Source organism: Anser cygnoides, chromosome 3 (assembly GCF_040182565.1).
Source record: "Anser cygnoides isolate HZ-2024a breed goose chromosome 3, Taihu_goose_T2T_genome, whole genome shotgun sequence".
NCBI lineage: Eukaryota > Metazoa > Chordata > Aves > Anseriformes > Anatidae > Anser > Anser cygnoides.
In genome coordinates, this window is record NC_089875.1 from 48,764,894 (window position 1) to 48,790,357 (window position 25,464).

The 25,464-nt window shown below is 38.1% G+C and overlaps 1 protein-coding gene across 15 annotated transcripts in view; it reads right to left on the reverse strand.

Moving 5' to 3' along the window:
- The window catches only part of QKI (QKI, KH domain containing RNA binding), a 160,406-nt gene that overhangs the window by 18,238 nt on the left and 116,704 nt on the right, over positions 1-25,464 (reverse strand). For 11 of the 15 annotated variants that reach the window (XR_010830320.1, XR_010830319.1, XM_066994140.1 and 8 more), the window contains 2 exons: positions 3,686-3,773; positions 1,165-1,461 (listed from right to left, as the gene is read on the reverse strand). Coding sequence is in view for 13 of the 15 variants with exons in the window: in XM_066994140.1 (XP_066850241.1) it covers positions 1,165-1,461; positions 3,686-3,773 (385 nt within the window). In the remaining 2 variants the exon portion in view is untranslated. The remainder of the gene's footprint in view (positions 1-1,164; positions 1,462-3,685; positions 3,774-25,464) is intronic. The other 4 variants (XM_066994141.1, XM_066994144.1, XM_066994138.1 and 1 more) reach the window with 2 other exon arrangements.

A 25,464-nucleotide genomic window follows, 5' to 3' on the forward strand; every position in this document is an offset into this window, starting at 1 on the left:
TAATGGAAAACAGCTGTAAGTTGCTCAAAGACAGACCTACTACATACTTCTGCCCTACTAAAATTTTGTTAGTGGCTCACTAATTCTGAAAGGTAAAAGTCTGAAATACATTTTCTTTTTGACTGTACAATGCACACATACAGAAAACACAACTATTCACTGTTTAAGTGAAACACTGATTTTTTTTGTGATACTTTCAACAAAATATTGACTTTGAACCTTATTGTCCAGTGTTCATTAGAGATGTTTAGAATCTGCATAAATCAATAACTGCCACTGAACAAACTAAGATCAAAGTACTATAAAATCAACATCATGCAGCACCAAGGTCATATGCAGTTCAGAACAAACTAAAGAGAAAAGATTATTTATATTCTGCAGAGCGTAGGGAAAGAAGAAACTATTGGAACTGCTTGTTCCATATTGACCAGTTAACTAAATTGTCACGGCTGCTTTATCATTCTCTCCCTCATACAGCAAGCCAATGGCCTGAAATGTTAGGAATGACGGACATTTCAATCCAATGTATATAAAATAAGCCATCAGTAAAGTTGCTGATTGTACCATCCTTTGCTCAGAACTTAAGTTTCCTTTATATATTTATTCACTGAAATTATTTTCTGCTTACAAAATGATTAACAGCTTTCCAACACTGAGGAGAGATTGATCAGATGTGTTCTAAATGTAGAAGCAAAAACCTAAGCAAACTGAAAAAAACACCTTTCAATTCTCTCCACTTTGGCTACTAAAAAGATACAGCAAAATAGAAAGTTCTCTCTTCCAAAGATAACTGGAAATTAATTTATGCTGAAGACACCACAAGCAAGTCAGGTATTTACTGGAGAACAAATTACATACAATAGATGTCAATGTCTGTTGTTTTTTTTTTTTTCTTGTCTATGTATCCACCATCTAGTGTCACACAAACATTAAGATTTTGTTTTCAATAATCTTACTAATACACTAAACACGTTTCACAACGCAAAACATGTTAAAATGTTTGAGTTACACCATTGGAATAATTTTCCTAGGCAATTTTGATATCTCTGAGATAGGAATATAGCTTCTTTTTTTTTTTTCCTTTGAGACGCATGACCTCTATATGCAAATATCATGAAAGCATATGCAATGTATTCTCCAGTCATGTGCAGATAAGAGTCTTACCTAATACACCACTAGGTTCAATAGGATACTCAAGGATTGATGTAGCTGGTGCCAGCGTGTAGGGGTATTCGTACGGGGTGTAAATTAAACCAGCTTCAGGTCCTGGTGGCACTATTGCAGCGGTGGGATGAGGAGTTCCGTTTGGCATGACAGCGGTTTGTATTTGTCTGATCAAAGGCATTATGGTAGGGCCAGCTGGCGTAGGAGTACGCAGGGCAGCTGGTGGGAGAACAGGCGCAGGCCCAGTAATGATCCTTGGAGCCTGGGCTGTTGCTGCAAGAGAAAAGGCAAGGGCTGCTACAGTAAGCAAAGAAATTCAGAGGAAAGTATGGAGATAGCAGTACAAAACGTGGAAAGAATGGGAAAAAAGGGGAAAAGTAGGAAAGAAGAAAAATAAAAGGAAATCATTAGTACATGCGCTGATCACACAGTGCCAAAGCACACCATTCAAATGCAAACAGCTTTCCATTTTCCAGTGTGATTAAGTATGAACATGCAAAATAAAAAAGCCATTGTAAAACAGTGAGGTAGATTTCTCAAACAGGTTACACAGCACAAAAGCTCCATTTAGACCACATTTCTTCATTTATGCTATAAAGACTGCATGAGACTGAGATGCATGCAGGAGATACAAGGAAAATACTTCATAATCAAATACAGAGTACAAAATGTAGTGCAACTATAGAGTCCACAGATACTCAGTTATGCAGAGCTACTGTATGAGTTCTACAGTTTTGTATCTCTTATATTGTATTTAAACATATATACAATTCCAGTTTCCAGGATCAGTGAAGTTAAAGAGGATCTGGAAAAACAATGCATCTCCGCTCCTACTGTAGCATGAATGACATACTCTAAATGTTTTTCACATCAATTTTCCCCAAATATAACATGTTCTTTGTCACAGAAGATTACTACAGTCTTGCTTTTTTGTTTCGTCTTGCACAGTGCTTGCATATTTAATTATTTGAAGCCTGTCAGCATACTATAGGAACAACTTCTTAAACACTAACACAGATCAGCTGGTAAGAGTCGATGTTAAACTGTTTTATTCTATTGCTTAGAACAAAGATTTCTATGCACTACTGCTGATCTACATTGATTTAATTAACTTACAGGTGGTCTGAGAAGAGAAATGCATGGGAAAGATTTTCATATTTGAGAGGGTGGGTTTTGTGGATTTATTTCAAAAATGCTCAGGCAATGTAGAATTAAAAAAAAACACCAAAATTTTTGTTTGTTTTTATACTAAAATAAACCACTATGGATTTCACATCCTCCATTTTCAGTAAAGTCAAAAACACAAACAATGAAAATGTCTTATAACCAAAATGTGAATATTATTGTGGAAATCTCTAGTCAGAAAATGAAAAAAATCCATCATCCCACTTATACTGTTAAAATAGACTGATGGGAATAGATCAGACAAAGAAATCGCTCAGATTAATATAAAGATTTCTATGCAACAGTTTGCATCAATTTATTCTGAAAGCTATTTCACTCATAAATTTGCAATAGATTGGGGATTCAAATAGGTTTAAAACTGAGCTAGCTTTAGATATTATGATGTTCATTAGGGGTGAAGATTTACCACCACCATTGTGGTGGTAAAAGCCCTCGCTTACGTATCTTTTTGAATCAGAAAAATTACACTGGTGTAAGCACTCTCAAATTGGCCTAACCACATTCCAAGCTTTAAACATATTCAACACTGAAATGGAGTCTGTGTGGGGAAACAAATTTGCAAATATCAGTAGGCCCTTAGTGAAAAGACTGATTTATCCGTGCTTACATTTAGACATTTGGAACAGTATCAGAAACTACACTTGCAGAAGCAGAAATTAGATTTTAATCTAGAAAAATAATTTGTATCACACATAACAGGTATATGCTGTTTTTAGTAGGTGTATATAATTAATTTTCAAGTGTAAATCTGCACATACTTGCGTTTGCAAAAGCATCTCACACAAATCTAATGGAAGAAATTGTAAAAATGGCTCATTACATCACTGATCCCTGTGAACTCAGCAGTGAAATCAGTTGATGAATTGTTGGAAAAAACATAACACTAGGGGAACACATGCAAGGCAAGATGAAAGGAAGGAATATAATACAGAAAAACGTATTCACAGTATCCTGAACATCTGTAATACTTTCAAACTGAATCTCTAAAAACATAATTGAAAAGGAGTCCACTGCCCTTTATATTAAGGAAAAAAAATAATTGTAAAATAGAAAAATCTGGCTTAAGAGTTGAATTTTGTTTGAACTATGTATTTGTAAATATTTCAGCCCAGACATGTTGTTCTTAAAGAAACACATTAACAAAAAACAGAAACAACAACAACAAAACACAAAACACCAAAAGACTTGCAAAACTTATCTACAGAAGATCATCTGTAATGACTTCCTACTGTTTTCCTACACAGTTGTTACTGTCCATTTACCTGAAAGCAGCTTTAAGAATCAAAACCTTCAAATACTACTGTTGCACTGACCCTCAAGATTATAACATGCTTACGTGATTTGATGTTGGCATCTCTGTAGGTGCCATTCAGAATTGCAAGCTCCATCAGCTGCATCTTCTTAAGGCTGTCTTCTCCTTCTGCCTGTATATGAAAAGATGGAAAGAAAGTCAGGCTTATTAATTTACTAGTGCATAAGATCTAAGGGACGCAGAATAAACTGCCTGCAAGTTTTAGCCAAGGAAAGTATCTGCTTACCCATTACTGACAAAACCTTTATGTTTTGTTAATCTTTCCTTAAAATTAAGTACAAGTTGTCTGTTTCCTATCATTAACTGGTACTGATACATATCTTAGAGGGTTTTAGAAAAGTCTCATACCATAAACTGAAAAAAAAAATAGTAAAATAAAATAAAAAACTGGGTTAAATTTAAGTCAATGCTTGACAGAAATTATTTAGGTAAAAAATTCTCAAGCTTTAGTAAAAAATTTTACATACTATTAAACTGATCTTTAAAAAAGTCTACTATTGGACCAGAGGAAGAATAGAAACCCAAAGTTTTATGTAAATTTTGATTTATTGTAACATGTTCCACTGTACTTGAACCTAACTACTCCTGGAAAAAATAAAAATCTTTGAGCAGCTTTTCAAATATCAACAACTGCTATATTGCAGAATTCATAATTTTGGAACACATAGATGTTGTCTAATGAGGACATAACTACTGTTTATACAGTATACATTATCCTTAATTTTTTGTTTCAATATAGATGACTTGACTGAAGTTATCAATTCCTCTGGTGTCTTGCAATTTGCATAAATATGCAGTATTCAGTAAAAAAAGGCAAAAAAACCACCACCCACCACAGAAAAAAACACTAACTTTTTCTGTTACTAATAAAAAATATTATAATTAGTACAGTTCTGAAGACCAGACATTTTCTGATCTGTTTTTCCAGAAATACTACCATTTGTTTAGTCTACCTCATATCAACCAGAAAACAAGATAATGACATAGGAAATCCAGGAGAGACAGTTAGATACTTTAGTGCTGAGTTACCACCTTGCTTCTCACGTTGTCTACCATTGCTGAAAAGTCTCACTCTTGGGAAAAAGGGTGCAGCTGAAATGTGAGCTGCATTTCTTAAACTGGTTTCTTGATTTTTTAATTTTTATTTTAACCGATGTCTATTCACATAATAAATGTCTATTCACATAAAAATTCCAGATATTTGGAACAGGATTTTTAAATGTAATGACAACCTGGATCATAAGATACTGTGCCATTCACGGAAAATCTAACAAAGAGATTTCAGAGATAGTTGTTCACCTGTCTTAAACAACAACTCCAGCAGATGGTTTGAATTCCGACTTTCAAAAGGACTAGTGATTATGAAAAATACAATTAAAAAGCCACAAAAAATAGCGATCACCACCAACAACCTAAAAAGGCCTACTAAACTTTGTGTCCATTACAGCACTGCAATACTGAAACGTCTCCCAAACAAGTTATGAGTTGATAGGAATATCCACATGCAGTGGTTCCAAAGTGAACAGAAACATTTTCAAACTAGTTTAAAGCAAAATATTGTTATACATACTTAACTGCCAAAACATGGAGGAAGTAACTTACTAAATTGCAAAACAAAAAAAGAGAAAGTCTTAAAATTGCATTTAAGCAAATAAACTACTAATCAACACAGTAAGATGGGTCAAAACTACTTGGGTCAACACACTTCCAGATGCCAGAAATGAAAGTCCTAACCGTAATACTGAGGATTTACCTAAACACAAAAAAATTACAAACTAACAATTGACATTGTTGTTAAACATACAGAATATACTAGAAGAGTTAGACGTTACTTTATCTATTAAATACTGTATGACAGACCAAACTAACACTAATATTGAAAAAATAAATGCACATTCAATTAGCATTTTAACTACAAATTAACGTGCAGTTAAATACCGTACTATCCAGATACCTCAGATTCCACAATCATTAAAATTAGACTCTCTGGAATACAAAATGTACTGATTATAGCATGCTTAATATGACACTCTCAGAACAGACTTACAATTTACATGCAAAGGATTTATTTATTCATTTTAAAGAATTTCTTATTCCACTGCATCATCACTGGTAAATTATCTATACTGTGTTGTCAACCATGATGCAATAAAAGCAATTCCAAATCTATTTTTCTATCCAGAACTCAAAGACTTTCGTCATTCTGGATATAGCTTCATTTCTCCTAATTTATTTTGGCAATAAATTTTTTTAATACATTGATTCCCTTTTTCCCCTCCACCCATAATGGTTATTCTTTGCTATTGGCTTTTTGCTTGTGTTTATTTATTTAACAGAAAGTATGTAACAACAACAACAAAGCCCTACTCTCAATGTCACCTGCATCTCCCATATAGTTCCATCAGTGTTACTAAAATTGCATACTTCCTCCGAGTAAGAGTTCGGGTGATTGATCTGAGACACTATTAATGAGTCTCAGTAAATGCTGAATCTTACATTCCACTTGCTAGGATAATTTTAGTAACTCTGTTATCCCAGATTTCAGAGCATGGTAAATGTTTTCCAAATGTAATTATTTATAGGACAAAACTTTAAGACAGGAAACATTTTTTCCCTTCTGGCACCCCCAAAGGAAGGACTTACAGCAATTTAAAAGCAATAAAAGACAAAGTAATCATTCTTATAATTCTTATTTTGGATCTTTAATTTTCCTATAGGTCACTATGCTTTCTATGAGAAAACATGTGGCAATTATTTAGATTTTACAAAGTATGTTTACAAAAACAATAGCGGTCCTTACAATACAAAAAAGACTGAGCCCTTAACTTTAATTTTGGCGATTTAATTCTCTGCAGTACTGCTCAGCAGTTGATAAAATTTTTATTCTTTTGAACGGACTCCAAAGCATAGTTTACAACATTTCTTTTTGGACGGTATCAGTGATAGTTCACAGGTTCAAGATGTGGACTTGCACTGCCAGACATTAGCGCTGCCTTTCAACTTTTGGCATTTGGTTTTTCAAAGCACCTATTGCAGGGGGAAAGCAAACCACACACACACACACACACACGAAAACCCCCACCGCTTAAAAACTTGTTCATCGCTGACCACAGGGCATCTTGCCGACTCCTCCCAGAAGATGGCACTGTTTGTTGCTCGATGCCACCACCTCCAGCCATGGTGCTCAGCACCCTGCCGGCACCGCTCCTCCTCCTGCAGCCCCTCGCACCCCGAGGCCACCATCTCCCCTCAGGGCACTGGCCACAGAGGCGGTTAGGAGCCCTTCAGATACCTCGGCGTGGCCTTCGACCTCTCGTTAGGAGCCCTTCAGATACCAGGGCACGGCCTTCGACCTCTCGTGCCAAGTTCTCTACTTGATCGTCATCCACCCATAGTCAAAACCTCAAGTTTCCAAGAGATGGGATAGCGAAACGGGCCCGCGTTTCCCTGTGGCCTAGCCTCTCGTCACTGCTGGCAGATGATCAAATGAGGCCCGTCGATGCAATCCATCTTAGCTGCAGGCATTTCTGCAGGCACTCGCTGTTACAGCAAAGAGAGGTTGCAGCTGGGATACAAAGGCAATCTCTAAAGGGACAGTACATTACCTGTACAATAGCTACAACAAAGCTCAGCCATTTGTACCAAAAGGAAGCTACTTTGAGCAAACATCAATAAGGTCACTTAAAGCCAGATTTGCATTACTAAGTTGAAGCTCAAGTGATTGACTCAATCCTCTCATCCTCTTAAATCTTCAGTGCTTTCCTTGTATTTCTCATGTGCAATATAACATGCTGATTAAGAAAAAAAAGCTATCTTGAAACCCAATTCTTTAAATGCAAGCACTTGCAGCTGCTCTCTGAATACGCACACTGAAGAGATGCAGTAAATCCTAACAAAGCCAACTACGTGCAGACAAGGGTGGCTGCTGCTCTGTCAACACCGGGCCAGCACTCCTCTCCTCACAGCAGCTCGGCCCTACTTGCACTAGCAGTAAAAAGACCAAATGCCTGTGAGCACCATCATTTTGAGCACCTGGTTTCCTAATATTTATCAGAGTAGGACTAATGGTCACAAGGTTTAAAACGCTAGTAACTGCTAGTGTCACCTACACCAAGCCTCTCTGCTGTACTTATAATATTTACCTGGTATTAAAACCAATGGAAGTTTCTTTTTTTATTGGCACGGTTTACAATTACCATGTTGCTTTTTTCATTCCTACAAAAATACACAATGGAATATTAAAAACCATCTTGACTTTGCCCCCTTCTAGAAACACAAAGGGGTAGCGTCACCTCACTGAGGTGAAAAAGAGACAGCTGTACAGACAAACATCTACATCTGAAAGGAGGTTTGAGGCCCATGCTGGAGATCCCACAAGAACCTGTGGAACACTTCCCAAAACATAAGAATCCCCCCCAAAGATATGCAATGCTCACCATATTGATGCCCACCTAGAGCAACAATTCTCCTACATTGGGTAACACTGGCCGTTTAGAAGAAAATTGAGAAGCACCATTATGTAATAAAATGCTGTCAGTGAGAGCTTGTTTCACATCATGAAACAGAGAGTTGGGAGAGAACACTCTATTGCCTTCTTACTTTTTTAATGACTTCATTTTAATTTCAATGTCCAAGCTTTAGTTCAACCCTATTGAACCTCTGGTATCTCAAGATCCTCAGAGAAATTATTTTAACTAATACTTCTGAAATCATTACATTTTAGGCCCTTAAATCCCTCAGATTCTCATACGCATACAGTGCGTGCTTCGGAGTACCATACATTTTAACTTTTTATTCATACACAAAACATACAGACATTGATAGGGAGGCCCAGGATCATGCTGGAAGACAGACGAGCACACAGTGCATTCTCTGCACTGTATTTCAGCAGTATATTCCAATACACTGCTGAGCAGAGATCCACGAGGGGCACGCAGCAGAGTACCCACACTGAGCCACACGAAGCTCCTTCGGTGCCTGCAGCTGAATTAATTCACCAACCCAACAATCCACTCAGTGATAGCAGAGATTCCTCATCCTGATAGAGCTGCTTGAGCCTCACGGTTCTTACCAGCTAAGTCTCAAAACGTATCCTGATTCTCATTACTAATGCTGGCAAGGAAAGCTCTGAGCCTTTCTGTACAAAGGACACATGCACTTTCCCCTTAAAATGTGCATTTTCCTCTTAAAGTAACTATGTTGGAAAATACAAAAAATATTTTTTCCTACATTCATAATAATAGAAATATGCTTATTTAGGTGATGTTAGTGACTTTTGTGGACAGTCTGGCTTCCAAATGTCGCACATTTTGGAAGATGCTTCTGCATGCTGCAGAAGTGCATGCCTGCACTTCAGCTGGATTCTCAATGGAACTGAGCTCAACCCTAGTAAAGGTGTAGTCAGCACTGGCTTTGGTTAAGGCTGCAGGCCTTAATCAGTTGTTTCAGGGCCATCCGTTCAGGATCAGACAAAGAGCAGCAGGTAGGAAGTGATGGTGAAACAAAGTGATGTATAAATCAACTGCAGATGCAAAGACAAGACATCAGTCAATCTTCCCCAGCCAACTGCATTGGTGCCTGTCCCACCAGGCTGATGGAAAGAATAACCAAGCAGCCCCAGCGAGGCAAGAGCACCAAAGAGCAGCATTCACCTTTCAAGTGCCTCAGCAACTTCTTGCACAGACTATACCTTCCCTGCCTGCCCCATACCACCTCTGGTTAAGCAGAAATATTCAGGGGTGGTTTGGCACCTTTCCTGCTGCCCTCAGAGAGGGAGCAGCTATGTCTTCCAGCTGATACCTCTTGTCGAAGTCCCCGTGCTTCTCTCCACATCACTTCAGGTTAAGAGTTTTGCCAAAAGCACAGTGTATTTTTACGTACGCAGTTAAGTTGTTAAATAATTTTATACACACTCTAAACAGAATGGCAGAGAACTTGGCAGCTTTGAAAAGACACTATACTAATGAACAAGAATAGATATGTAAAACCCTTCCTCAAATAGAAAAGTCACTTACAGTTGGCACATACAGTAAACATCTTGTCTCCCACCGTACCTCCGGAAAGACACATACACTAAATATGAAGACTTGTATTAACCTGTGTATCTGTATCAGACAAACGACCTGCAACTCATTAATTTAATATGAATTTTGGGAAAAACACAGCAGCACCACTGAAGTATTTTCTGTCACCGATCGTGCCTCTCTCCCGGCGCAGGCGCTGGTGCCCCGCTGGGGTCTGTCACCCTGCCTTCCCACATCCCCAGCTGCTGGAGCAGGGTAGCAGCTGCGGCTTCCTCGCCAGCGCTCCGACACTCACTTTGACTCAACGCGCTGTGGAATGCTTTTATCTAGCTGACAAAGAAAAATGTTCCACTGCAATTCACTTGTAGATCAGTAAGTATTCCAAACATACCATGCGCCAGTCAAACAGCCTTTACACATGAATGTCTCCATTCAGGGACAAAAACCTTCCATTCATAATTGATAAACAAAAAACTCACAAACAATATACTACAAATTCCTAGACATACACGTATTAGAACAAAAAAACAGATATCAGGCATCAATATATTATAAAATACGTTATAAAAGACCACAGGGAAATGAATCGGAAACCCTGATCATCAACTGCTCAAACCCTGATCAAACTGCTCACCAATTACCTCTGTAAAACACCAGATTTCCCTTTTGTAAAAGGCTAACTTTTACTTCTGGCAAGTTACTCTGTTACTCAGAGTTAAGGAATAAACATCCTGTAATCCCTTCCCCTCTAGAAATTTGACAAAGGCTTCTAAGTTTCCCATGCCTAGAACATAAATATGGATAGTTAGAAGCTGTTGGTAAAGTTTCCCATTTAGACTCTCTCATCCTTGTTTGTATACTTCCGATGGTGACGGAGCAGAAGGCCTACAACATCGCTTCGTTGGTTCTACAGAGAATTTGCCAGAGCATTATTCTGGCATCACGCAGCAGCTACTCTTTTATCAGAGGAGGCTCCTCCACATACTTTGAGACAAAGTAAAATAAATCACTACTCTAAGACCACCCATATTTCTTAGAACCCTGTATGCCATTAATGATGCTGTGGCATTGAATAGGTGGCACGCTGTAGCTCAGTTATTTCTCTATTTCCTTTTCAACACTGATACACACTGCTGTGTCTATAAGGACAGGCAAAGATAAATTAGCATCATTATTTCTTCTGGGCAACACAGCCTGCTTATCTTCTTCAAAGCAAGCTCTCAGTTCAAATGATATGCAAAGAAGACCGTGCTGTTTCACTTGACAAATTCATTGGTCATAATGTTAAAAGATACACTAGGGGGAAAAGGCAGCATATCTTTTTACACTTCCCATCACCTTATCTGACATATCCATGTTTAATCATGATACTTGGCTTACCAGTTATATTTTTGAGAGTCCTTATGCCCCCCTCCCCCACTTTCCATTTCTGCAACAAGAAAATACAGATAAGGTACTGAAAAATCAGCATGAAGCACATTTTATAAGCCAGACTGAAATATAGTATCAGTGGAACCCTCGGGGCTTTTTTTCACCAAATATCTCCCAGGTACTAGTTGTTAATGTATTGAAAAAATTTACCTGAAGCATTCTGCTTGACCTTAACGGATTTTTATGTCTGTCAACATTTCTTGAAGACAGACATAGCAGGATTATATTTATATCACAGAGTCTGGGGGTTTCAAGGAAATAACATCCCTTGGATTAATTATACTGAATGCCCAACAGTAATTTAAGTCCAAAATTTGCTTTTTGTTTAGCTCTTATGGATTATTTGTCTTTTCCTCACACCCCAGCCTTTTAAGTGTTAATAAAGTCAGTGACAAGAACCTACATACACCACACAGAACAGCAATTCACAAAGCTCCAGAACAGAAACACCTTTCATGATATATATACACCAACCCACCCAAAATCCTAAAAGAAAATAACATTTATACAGTACTCTCTACAATGTTTCCAAAAAGACAGAATTGTACTGAAATACATTAAGATTTATTTATTAATATATGTATTAAGATTCAAATGAAAGAGCAATCAATAATGTGAACTACAGCATTAGATCTATTTTTAGCAATGTGAAAGCCCAGTTAAAAAACTTTCAGAGTTAAACACTATTTTTGGTATTTCTAATCTTGGACACCCAAAAGGTCCTCCTCGATGGTTAGTTTAATTGTGAAAAGAAGGAGCTAAACTACATGCACACTGAATGAAATGCTACCAGGTAAGCCTCCGGTATAAATTTTCCACACAGGACTCCACCAGCAACATCTTAAGTACCTCAAACATCGTAGGAATCAGAACAGAGCAGGCATCAAACACGACCCGTATCATCCAGGTCTTTATTCCAGCTACAGCTTTTGAAACAGACTAAACCATGCCAAAACACTTGGGAGACTGTGTTGATGCATTCCACTGACGCTGGGACAAATGTTTCAACCCACCCTATACATTAAGTATATGATAAAAATAATTTCACCAACTTATGCTTCACAACTACCTACAATCAAGGTGGCTATTCTGATAGGTATAGATGAGAGGCAGTTGCTAGAAAAATAAAATTGGAATAATTAAAATATGTTTATGTAAGTCTAGCCTGATCTGTGACATTTATTTTTCCTTTGTTATCCCAGGAGTTTTCTATTTGAGGTTTGAGTTTGTAAACTGAACAGCTCTAAATTTCCCATCAGTACAGCAAAGACACTGACTTCAGATATCATCTCCTCCACCCTCAAAAAGAGCCCATTATTTCAAAACTAGTATTTTGTTGCAAACTGTAGACTCAAATGCCAGCTAATTCTTTCCAGCTATGCTAATGTTTTAGTACATAAACAAAGCCTTTCATTCTCAAAATGGTACTGAAATATGACCCCATGTTTTCATATGTTAAACATGTCCATTATGTTTTTAATCTGTTCCCACACAGAAATAAAAAAAAAGAAAGCAAGAAAAATGACATTTCATTTCAGATCAGATTTACTAATCTAGGAAGAAAGTGACAAGTTCTCTCCCTTTACCGCAACAAAAGAAAAGGAACTGCTGGTGACAACAGTGAAAAGATTGCTGCTGTGAGTTAGGGTACATCTTTCAAGTGTACCTTCTCTTACAATAAGCACAGTATTCAGGGTCGCATGCTGTCACATGGAAATTCAAACTATGGTAGTAACTTTTGAGACATTTTTATCTTCAGCTTGAGATGTCCTGAAAAGGTAATACTGACCAATTAAAATAAACTCATCTATTAGGATACAGAGTAATAGCATGAATGTTTAGACTTATCCAGTTATAACACACAGGGAGTAGCAGCCATCCCCAGCAGCTTCTTGGACTACCACACTGCTATAGTCACATTTTCAACAAGAATCATCCCAACTAAGCGCGATGAGGAAACCAACTTAAATTGCTTCTGCATTTCACCTACCCTCCCTTTTGTAATAGGTCTACATTTTTTGGTTTCCAAAGGAACAGGATATGCAATGGCACGGTTCTGTTGACACTTGTTTTCTCTCTCTCGGGTGGAGTAGTCTAATGACAAATGACTATAATGTAGAACTCTGTATAAAACTACCATTTATATATACATATATATAAGATGCACAAAAATACAACTGACGTAAGTCTTAAATTTCTAGATCCCCTGAGGAAACAAAGTTGAAGGGACCTATGCACTCAGAATATATTCTTAAAGTAATTCTCAACAGCTGCTAAAATGTGAATGAGTACTAAAGTTCACAATTACTTCCAGCTGCTTACCAGTGTACGTGCAACCACAAATCTGTTGACTCTAAGGCATGCATGTCTTACATACATTTTTACTGCTATTCTAGTATAGATGTTACTCTAAAAATTGAAGTTAATACTTCCATAAGCACCACAGACGCCCGTCCTACTTTCCTCGCGCTCCGAGAGCTGACAAGGCCCATGACCAGGCAACAGGAGTGTTCCAGCTGGCTGGGCTCCCCTTGCTTACAGCTGGCTAAAACCTGCTTTCACACAGCTTAAAAATATAGAGAAGTGAAAAAAAGAATGGTGTGCGCTCTCTTTTGGGGACAAGTATGTCAATCACATGACCTTCCGTTTGAAGGCTCAAGCTGCTCGAGGCAGTGTGTTGCTAGGGAGAAGGCTTTCTTTGCTATTTATTGAGCTTTCTTTCCAGCTTTGAGACTGGCCAATGATGATTTTCCAGAGACAGCGGTGTGAGCTCAGTGCTGCCTGGCCGAGGCTGTCAACAAAGGGCCTTTGAGGAGCGCTTCCTCCCGAGCGCGTGATGTGACATGACACGACATGACCGCACGCCCATGCGACCGAGGGACCTCCTTCCCGTTCCCCCACGGCGATCCCGTCAGTGCTGACTGACCGCCCCTTCATGCCCAGGTCCTCCGGCACTGCGGCACCTCAGCGCACCAGCCAGCAAAGCGCCCATCAGCGAGCAGCTGCCGAGGGCAGCGGGGAATCCAGGTAACCCCCAGCGCCTGCTCACGCTGCCACGCGGCCAGGGCCAAGGCGAGGCCTGCAAGCTTCTGTCAGTTCGTACCGTTGTTTTTATGTTATTGCTACCTATGTTTAGCATTTTAAAAGCCTTGTAAGGCAAAGTCCCATATAGTTGGCCAAGAGACTTCTGAAGCATTCATCTTACAGAAAAATATGTACGGATTTTAGTTCTTCATTAATTCCATTAATTTTGGGCATCAGCACTTAATAGCTTCACTTACAAAAGATTAGTGTATTCTTAGTAAATCATGAAAAATCATGTCATATATTTCAGTTTCCTGTAACTATTCCACAGAAGTGATAATCATTTTACTTCTTCTATTAAGAAAAGCACGTTTCCAGTGTACTTCGTTCAGATTAATTGAAACATACGCAAGTCTTGTTTTAATTATTTTTTAATTACTCTTGAAGCTGGAGTAGGATGCATTGATTGTGTTAACGAAAGTAAAACCAGCTTCTTGCTTCAAGACATTCACCTTTTGGCTTTGGATGTTTATTACTTTAAAGGCCAGTATTTAGTGTCCAGATTTGGACAGATAAGAACCACCTATTTTTCATAATGTAATAGCTCAAATGCTCAACTTCACAGACAAAACTTTATTCTAAAATTTATAAATCCTTTAAATTAAAATTTGAAGACATTAACAATTATTTTCTTTATAAAGTATTACTAGAACTTTAAAAAAATACATTTTGAAAAAAGCATAATCAATTACAAGAAAAATACCTTTCCATTATGTTCCAATTTACACACACACACAAAAAGTATCTCGGCAATTTATGTAGAGAATAGTTAGAAAAGCTTTCCTAAAACTATTTTTCTTATTAAACAGCAGTTTCCATAAGAAATGCTCTCTGGAGACTGAGGTAACAGTCCTCCTCCCCCAGCTTTCAAATGCCTTGCACAAATAGCTGGATCTACCACTTCTGTACATGGGACGTGTCAGAACAGTATCTGCTGCAAGCAGAGAGAGACACATTTCACATACAGAAAAGAGACTACAGTATAACAAATAGAGTCTTCTATCCAGAAGAGGCTTGGGATCATGAGCTGAGCATCAATGACTCACCAAAACAGGTGACTGCTTAACCTACTGGAAAGTCCCCAGCCATATTACTGAGCAAAACATTTTCACCTCTTTTTCCAAATATGCTATGTTACCAGAATACAGCAGAGCAGGTGCAGAGATGGGTGGAGACCTCAGTCTGCTTACCTCTCAGAAAAGATCAGACAAAGCTCACCCTGCCACTAGGAAACCTGTGGGGCAATCAGCAGTATCAGACCAGCAATGGCCTCAAGAAACCATCCAAACATTTCTTACGTGGCAAGAAGCTCCCACAGTACATCTTACGATCCTGGGAAGGTTCTCAAGACTGAGATGACTAAACAACAGGCTTATGGAGATTCCCTGAAGACTAGCTGCAGGGTGAGAAATGGGATACTTGTGGAGAAAAGGGGAAAGAATACAGACGTGATTGTTCTAATCTTATTAAAACACAGGAGAAAAAAAAGCGGAAAATACTAATGTAATAAAGTAGACAAGAGTATTTGAAGTACCAGAATCATCACAGGCACGTAAAAAAAAAAATAGAAAAAGCAAGCAAGAAAAAACACGTAAGAGTACAGCCTGAAATAAATGAACAGGACAAAACCAAAACAAAGTTAAGCACCAGCTACTAGCTGACTTGGTTGGCCACAGTAACCTTGCCGGACTGGATGCTGACACCTGAAGAGGCAACTGCATTTTGCCCCTGCGCTCCCAGCTGCTGCAGCACCCTGCTGGCTCCCTGGGCTGCTCAGCTCACCGAGCCAGCAGCAGGTGGTCCCCTGCCCCTCCTCCTGCACACAAAAGGGTAACTCTGGACCTGGTGCTTGGGAGAGCAGGATCAGCTTTGGCATTGAGAGTAGGATCAGCCTTGGCAATGAGAGCAGGGAAAAATGGAAGAACAGGTACAACTACTTTATCCTTCTCTGACTTGCTTAAATACAACTTCACTGCATTTTTATCCAGTGAGTAGATGCTACCTGTGTATCCTTCCTTTTGAGGTTGCCTTTGTCCCTTAGCCAAGCACTTTGCAGGCTACGATAGTTTCTCAGCATCATCCTCTATAAAGTTATTTCAGAGGAGTCTGTGCACCAAGGTCTTCTCCAGAGAATGCCCCCTTCCCCATGGCCCTATCTCCTCTATTGGCTGAAGTTAATTGCTGTAAATAACACTTCTCTTCTTCCCAAAGTTGAATTTGAAGAAAGGTTTTCTGTGATGTAGGCACTAAATATCAAGAAGCACGACATATATAAAAATAAGAGTCCAGGGAGTCTCACGTTCCAAAAATGTAAAATATTGAAATACATTAAAATAAGGAATCAACTAACTAGTATCTGTTTTCTCAAATACAATTTAATGAACCTACATGATAAAACAATTAAGTTCTTTAAGTCCAATTTTCTGTCTTCGAATGAGAGAAGTATATATCAGGCCTATCTTAAATAATTAATTTCCCCATCCTTCCCTGCTACTCTACACACTAATTTAAAAACCTGCCTCCTCAGCAGAAAACACAGACACAACATTTAAGTAACCATTTAGCAGGACTCACACTAAAAATTTGATCAAATTTGAGTGCAAGTTAAAGTTTATACTGGAACAGAAATAATCGAGTCTTTATTACATCAAAATTTCATTTAACAGTTTTCCTTTTCTGATTTTAAAACAGCTGAGTACCTGAACTGTGGCTGAAACACACTGCAGTCACCAAGCCACCCTTGATCAATGCTGTCACCCCATGCTCAGGGAATTGTTTGTGATAAATTACCCTACGATATCTTTAAGGGGGAGCTTCCCCTGTAGCTTTCCAACTAACCTTAAATGCCAAATGCATATGGTATCAACTTTGTGGAGAACAGGCAAAATTCTAATATTAAAATATGAAATCCAACCTAATAACGTCAAGCTGTTCAAATGGTAACTTTTCTTCCCATACATTCACTTCCAGTGCCTGCACATCACCTCCTCCAAACTGAGTTTTCAGTTTCTTCTCAGACAGATTCTTACATCTTTGTCACAGAATTCAAAACTCTCCCATTTTCTTATTTCTAGATTTCATCCTTGATTTTCACTTTCTCCAAAAATCTGTTTTAATATTGTTCAGAGACTCCAGTTCTCTAAACACTTATTGTTCTAATGCAATCATTACGAGAATGCAACTCTTTCATATCCAAAATAAATTGTACAATGAAACTGTCTTTCAGAGACTGCAGAATTATCATTTCACATTCCAGCAGACAAGGTGCACACCTAGAAGTAAAAGCAGCTTAAAATGCATTCTCTGCAACAGGATAAATCACCTGAGCCCTTCTTAATCTCCTGAACTGTGGAATCTCATGAATATTGCAAAATAATATCCAAATTCACATATTCTCTAACTTTATGGATTATATACTTATACACAGTACCTTGCATTAAAAACCTCCTTCCATGTGTGTAAAAGTGATTTACAGAAATAGAAAATTACATGAAAAATGGAAAAAGAGCAATTAAAGCTTTCAGTTACAAAATGCAAACAAAAATCAGGTATCAACCTAAAAAAGAGATGCATGTTTTTGGACACTAAGAGTAAATGAAGAATATTCATTTTCTCCTCACTGATGGGAAGAGAGGAAAGTACTATTCCTTAAGTCAAAGAACACACAGATAGTAAAGGTCCAAAAGAATTGAAAAGCTAGGGCAATTCTGAAATGATTCCAATAAAAGTGAATGGATTTTTGTTTCTGAAATGCATAAAATTAAGCTGCGCAATTGAGTTCAGTAAGCTGAGACCTTAAAAAGCTGACACTGGAATGAGTATCGATCAGATGGAAAACTTACGGAGAATTACTTCATTGGAAACGAGTTCAGACAAGTCTACTAAAATACAACATGTGATGCTAGAACACAAAAAATCAAAATACTATCTTAAGACTTCTTCCTAGGCTATAAACTTCTGGGTGATTTGGCTGAGGCTTTATATTGCTGTCAAAGGAGTCAAATGGCTTAAAAGATGCAAAAAAAAAAACCACCTCTCAGCTGGCACCTCTGATGTACTTTCAGCCAAGACAACTCGTGGTGTTCACAACCCTACTCTTTCCTCTCTTTTGCCCTCCCGTATCCAACGCTTTATCCATACCTGAGCCATGTCAACTGGCTAAACTGGAAAGACTTTTTTGGGGAGGTGAGGTGAGTTGGGGGTTATGAATGGTTTTCTGTCAGATTACCATACTGAAAGAGCTCCCTGCAGGCTCAACTGTGCGTCAGCATCAGGGAGGAGAAACTGGGGGAGCTGAGACTTCCCCCGAATGGACCTGTCCATTGACTCAGCTCCGTGCAGAATTAGCCTTTGTCTTGGAATGAGGACCCTACAAAAGTCAATTAATTTACTGATATTGTTTTCATCTTTCTGTATTATATTCTTCTGTAGAACTATCTTGAGTGAGAAGTGTTGATTTCCATCAGCCAACAATTGCATGCATTATGACACATTTTGTTTCCGGGCTTCTGCACACAACGTTAATTTTTGCACACCACCATGTAAATGCCACTCTGCTATGGAGTTCGGATACCAGCAGCACGCGCACACAGCTTCAACTCCCAAAAGTTTACAAGATAGTGACTAAGTGAAAACAACTGCACAAAGAAACAAGCTGCAGGAATCTAAAGATCTGAGGTCAATATGGCAATGCCAAAATTAAATGAAAAATGGATAAAAATACTTTAAAAATTGTATCAGAAAAGGAGGGGGGGCATGCCCTGAGAAGAAACAGCTGCTACCCTACCGAATGCAGCAGAATGTAGCAGAATGCACATTTCTTTGATTCCGTGGATTCCTGCAACAGCAGGAGCCAAGAACCCCAGAAATGTAAGAAACTAAACACAGGGAATGAGTGCTTTTCACAGCTTTCCACTTTTTCCCACCTTTGATATCTATTTCCTGGATAGCCCTGTCTGCTCTGGTGCACAAAATATTGTGGGTTACTTCTCTACTGTTTAGCAAATAAAATCAGGTCATAGAAAGGCCTAAGAAGTGTTATTTTGTTATATCCATTCACAAAATAAGTAACTGAAGTCTGCAGTTGGGTTCAGCAGTGAAGCAGAAAGAGGATTTTACTTCTATATGTTGAACAGGCTGATCACATCTCATGAAAACAGCCCACAGTTGGAATCACAAATTCAGACCTCCGCAGGTCCAACTCAGTTTCGCCTAAGACAACATAATAGATAATTTGAGTCCTATACAGTTGTTTTTTTGTTTTTTTTTAATACTGTTCTTTTAGATGATAAAACCAAAGGGTTTCTCTCTGCGCTGCTAAAAATTTGTCATCTATTAGGTAACCTGACCGTTGCATATCCTTCTCCAGAATGGATGAAGACATTTCTGAGGTAAGTGATCGGTAATTTTCATGTTATCAAAGGCCCTCATTACAAAAAAAAAAAAAAATTAAGCAACATTTCTACTTTTTCCTCATTTTCTACTCAGGAAAGATTATGTGAGCTCTTAGCAAAACTAAGGTAGCACTATGAAGCCCAGATTTCAGTTATAAATAATCACCAGATGTCCCTGTCCCAATGTCTACACTGGGAAGAAAGAAAAAAAAAAAAGGCAAGCCCGTTTAAGCTGCTGCTGTGATCCCACTGTCACTTAGGTCCACCTTAGCTGTGCAAGTCTACCAGAGGGGATGAGAGGAAGAAGGCACAAGACTCAAACTGAGGTACAGCCCAAGAAAGCAGACCAACCTATGGAACCAAAATTCAAAAACACAAGAAAAATCACAGCGTATGTAATTTGCAAACTCTAGTACAGAGAAACACCAATGAGCCCTGTGATTTTTTCTGACTGGTTTCTTTACCAGCACCAGTTTGCAGAACTGCTGTATAGTATTTGTACTATGTACCTAAGTGATGCTTTGAGTTCAACCCAGCATCCTGTGAACTGTTCTCTGTAGCGCCACATTTCCTTCACTAACTTCAAAAATACACTGATGTCCTCTCATCGTTTAGTATCTCTCTCATGATACAGAGACTGTAACTATTCATAGTTTTAGTTTCAAAAGCCACTTCACAAACACTTTGGCAGTATCATTAGATTTTGCTGCTCCTCATCTACGAAAGAATGGTGAAATGAAGTCTGATGAAACCAATCTACTGGAAGTTTAAAGGACGTACAGTTTAGAAGACAACATTAATATGAGAAAGCGATACTTTTAAAAGTGACTTTAAACGAACAGCTAAAATTCTAAGTATCAGTAATAGTAAATGCTACTCTTGTCTTCATCTAATTTCTTTGGAGATAGTTCTGAAGTTTCACAGAAACAGTTCCCTGAGGCTACCAAGCAGAATTTCAGCTGCATCATTAGTAAAAGTTTAGGAATTTGTTAGAACTTAGCAGCTGTTCAGCTACTGAATCATCAGCACACATTTACTATTTTCCTTTGCTAATTTACAGGATTCCTACTAGTGATGTAAGATCCTATCAAGGAGTTCTAAGCATATTTTTACTGCTTTAAACAAAAGCCTAAATTACTGCCATTACAGCACTACTGCTGTCTTTTTAATTAGTTCATCCACAATATCTTAACACTGATGAGTTAAGATTTGAGATACATACTAAAAAGGACCATAAGGAAACAAATAATGAAGCCTAATTCTATATGCCCAATGTAAAAGCTATTTTTGAGAAAAACGTTGCATGCTATCCCAAGGATGTCATATCCTAGAATATAAATTTTAAAATATAATTCCAAGAATTCAAGAGCATATAAGCTTCCCTATTTCATTCTGTGAGTTAGCAAATCTACACGGCCAGGAGAACATTAATACGTGCTTTGAAACAAATAGTACAAAACCCTGGTCATCAGTTCTTACTACTACAGCTGACTTCTTGAGCACAACTGAAGGTTAAACAAGCATAAGTGATGCTCATCAGTTGAGGCATTTGTGAAAGCAGCAAGTCCATCTTCTCACATTTCAATAGCATTGGTGCTGACAAAGAAGTCAGCAGGTCAAAGCCCAACTCCCTTCAGAGAGAATGCAAGTCTTAGCTGGGAAAACATTTACATGTGACCTGAAAAAAAAACAGTCTGAAGGGCCACAGCGCCTTATTTGTTTTCAAAAAAAACCTTCACTGCCCTCCTCCCCTTCCAGAAGCAGATTTGACAAGTGTTGTAATAAATATTACATGCACAGAGGAAAGTTGAAATCAATAGCAGGTTAATGTTTATTGAAACAATACAGCGAACCATTTTTAATAGCATTACTTGAAAATAGATCTAATCTAGCAAAGGAAATTCAATTTATGTTTCGAGCAATCAGATTTTATTTTTTTACTCCAGGGATTTGTTGCAAACTCTGTCTCTGAAAATGTGCTTACTGTACTGTATTTAGCAGAAACAGTTTAGCCTTAATAAGCTGATAGTCTGCACAGGAGCATGGATCAACTTATTCTCATTAAGAATGTAAGCAGCTTTCTAACAGCCTTCTTTGCTGTTCAGCCTATGCCAGAGAAAGCAGGGATCTCTCCTCTAAAACCCGTAATTTATGAGTTTATTCAAACCCGCCAAATTGCTTTAAGTAAACGCCTCTTATATTTGAAAATTCCCATGGCAACTCATTTGGTTTGGCAGGAAGGCAGACCCAAATTCAATCCTTTTATCCTCCAGCTAAACCATTACAATGGTAATTCTGCTCTGACACTCTGAAGAGACTGCTAATTACTGTACTCTGGTCCCCAGACAGATTTCCCATTCAGATTAAAATGGCTGTGCAGCGCGGAGAAGAGTAGCAACACCTTTGTGTACACGAAGGGATGGATGTACTCTCGCATTACGGCTTTTTACAAGAGAGGTTCCGCCACTGCAAGGACAAAGCATCTTCCACTCAACCAAGTCTTGCAGAACAAAAAATAAGGAAGGCAAAGCCAAAGAGCAGAACAGCAGAGAGGACAATCCAACCACCAGCGTCGGCATTTGGGCTATTGAAGATACGTAGCCACCTCTCAAATGAAATCAATTTATCTTCTGTTACTGCTATAACATACCACATACAATCGTCTAAGCTACAGATCAAGGAACTATGTAAAGTGCTACTGAATACCGTACGTTGTATCATTATACGGATTGTGGAAGTACCCACTATCTCAATGTCACTCCAATGTCTCAATTTTTAAAAAGCCACCCCTGTCCTTTTACAGTGTTATTTTTTGAGAGTTCTTTTTTTGTGTGTCTGATAATGCTCTTTCTTCCCCCCACTGTCACTTTTAATCAAGAAAGTGAGAAGGAAACTAATGACTGCTCCCTTGCTCTTCTGCCCCAGCTGTTCCCACTTCCATGGAAATGCAAACGCAAGTTCAATATTGAACAGAATAAACATTTACTGTCTCTGGGCCAGTACTGGAAGAGCCTAAACCCTGGCCTAATTCTGTCTTTTAGAAAGAACAAGGATGGTGGTCTTTCTGTCCTCCCATAAAGTTTATTTGCTAAGTACTATGAAGAAGTAAAGGTAACTTTTTTTTAGTTTTGAAAAGGAATGGGAAAGCCTGGCTACTACAAATGTCTACAGTGGCTGGAAAAATCAACCAAGAGGAACAAATCCGTGAGATGGATCAAAGACCAACATCCTCCCTAGAGAGGTTACCAGCAACTTGCAACTCATTTGAAGAAATGCTCTTGGAAAAATCTTGTATTACGTCAGCATCTTTTTCAGTGATCATAAAAACAAGCACTAAATCTTCAGGCAAAAATTGTGTATGCTTTCCCATATATGTGACTTTCCCTCCTAAATGCAGCAAACTACCACAGCAGCTTAGCACGAATGCTGGGAACGAGAAGTTACCCCAAAAAAAGCTAGGAGGCGAGCGTGAATGCAATACATTGGTGGTTACCAACCCAAGAACCCTTAAATATTTTTCCAGTGGAGGCAACGACCTCTTCACCATGAGTTCTAGGCACATGAAAATAGATTAGTATATTTTTTTCTACCTTCAGGTCTTCCATGGGTCCTTTATAGGTAACCTATCATTCCCACTGTTATGGGATTAGCTCCTAAAAACATGTTTGAACTATCTACCCTAGTTAGCTACTGTGATAGACTCTATTAATGAGTCTGTGATTGGTTTTGATCAGCCTGCATTTCAGGTTCCAGTGATTTTTTTATTTTTTAGCTCCAGTGAAACAGTCAGCATAAGGCAAGATGTTTAAGTACTGCTAGACCATTTTGGTGTTGAATTTGAGGATTTCTCTGGCATTTAACTCTGAAGACAACATCCATGCCAGTGAACTGCATTTCAGAACACGTGTGGCTGCTTTGTACAAGGCTGTTCATCAGTGAAAGAAGTCACGGGAGTATGATTAACCAAGTGGTCATTTTAAAGAATCATATACTAAGTCAAATATAGCCATGGCTACAAAATTACCAGATAACCCTTTTCAGGAAGGTAAATACTGAGCTGAAAACGGGTTTACTGCAAATGACTTGGTGGTGGTTTCAGGAAAGCCCCTAGCCTTTCGAATGAGAACCAGGCTGAGACATTTTAAGGCTATGGGTACTAAATACTGACAGTGCTCCAGCAGGTCCTCAGTTCCGTGTAACAGCTAAGGCTGATAATGCTTTGGCTACAAACCCGACCTCCTTCCTTCTCAGTACTCGATTTAATGACTGACCTATCTTGAATTAATTTTCTTCACTTCCTTTCGCTTGCGTAACCTTAAGATTAGAGAAATTCTATTTCTAAACCTATATATAGATTCTACTTCCTCTTATGTTTGTAACCTACAGAAGAAACCCATTTATTGATAAGCCTTTAACTTCTGTAAAGCTACATATGAAAGTGAGTTCTTCACTTTTACCAAAAAAAGGTTGAGGCTGTTGTCATAATTTTGCTATATTGCCATAATTTAGCTAAATTGCTGTAATTTTGCTAGAAAATTTCTTTTTCTAAGGAACCACCAGGTTCAGAGACACAAATACCAATGCTCCAACCACATAATCCAGCAATACTCTACAGGTCTACAGATTAAGTAAGGATAGAAACTCGTTCATCGTAACACATATAAACTGCAGATTTAAGCTGCTCTTATGATGCAGCTGAAATGCACACACAGCATAAGATAAACATTTGGATGTTTATTTGGATTTTTATTTATATTTGAATGAAGACAAGTAACTTAGGAAGAGAATACAGACTGCTTCCTAAGCACAAGAATACTTTTTTATTTCAAGTCCAACATTGCTTCCACAGAATATATGCAAAATACAAGTGTACAAGAAACTATTTTTAAAATATTACTCTCTAAAGCTTCAAATTTTAACAGATAAAGAATATCATACTGCTAGGAAGACAACAAGATGCACTGGTACAACACTGACATAAAGCCTCTGAAATAAACAACCATGCATCATTCCATCACTTTATTTAAAAACAGCAGAAATATTCATAATGAGGCACACTGCTGTGCCTTTCATATGGTATAGCAAACCTTGCCCAATCCATTATCAGGATATTACAATCAGTTGGTTCATTTAGAAAGTAAACAGGTACAGTTAGGTGACCACTCTTATGAGATTTTTATCCCTTTTCCTGAATACTAAGTATCTACTACACTTAAGTGATTTATTTCAATGCTGTAATTGTCGTTTTTTTCAATGTACACTTGATTTTCTCATTTGCCTCACTTACATGTTTATTAAGCTAAGCATTTAAATGACATTTCTAAAAAACAGGTGTTGAAAACCACCTTTGGTAAGTTTTAAAACTTGCAAAGTTGATCTTCACCCGAATAGCTTTTGCTTCCAGTTGTAGTCCATATACTTTATTTTTCTCTTTATAAATTCAATTAACATTATGTATATATAAAATGAATGTGTACACATGAACAATATTTCAAATGGTTAGGATTAAAGCACCATCTTAACTTCTTATGGCTGCTGCAGACTTCTCACTGAGGTGGCCAATCTGTCATGCAAGATATCAGCATTTGCTCTCAAGTTTGACTGCCTCTTGCAATGCTCTTTACTAGAAATAGGTTTCAGACTTGTGATATGCATATAAAACTCCTACTAAGCTTTGTCTATTCAGTGCTATTTTTATATTTATCATCTCATTCCATTGAACTATTGCAGCTGAAAAAAATGTTTTGTCAGCTTCCATTCAGAGACCTCCATTTCTTGCTATGAGCAAAGAACATTGTTTCTGTTGTTTTTTTTTTTTAAACAATTCAAAGTGTTTTGATATTTTCACATCAGAAAGTATTGTAGTGAAATG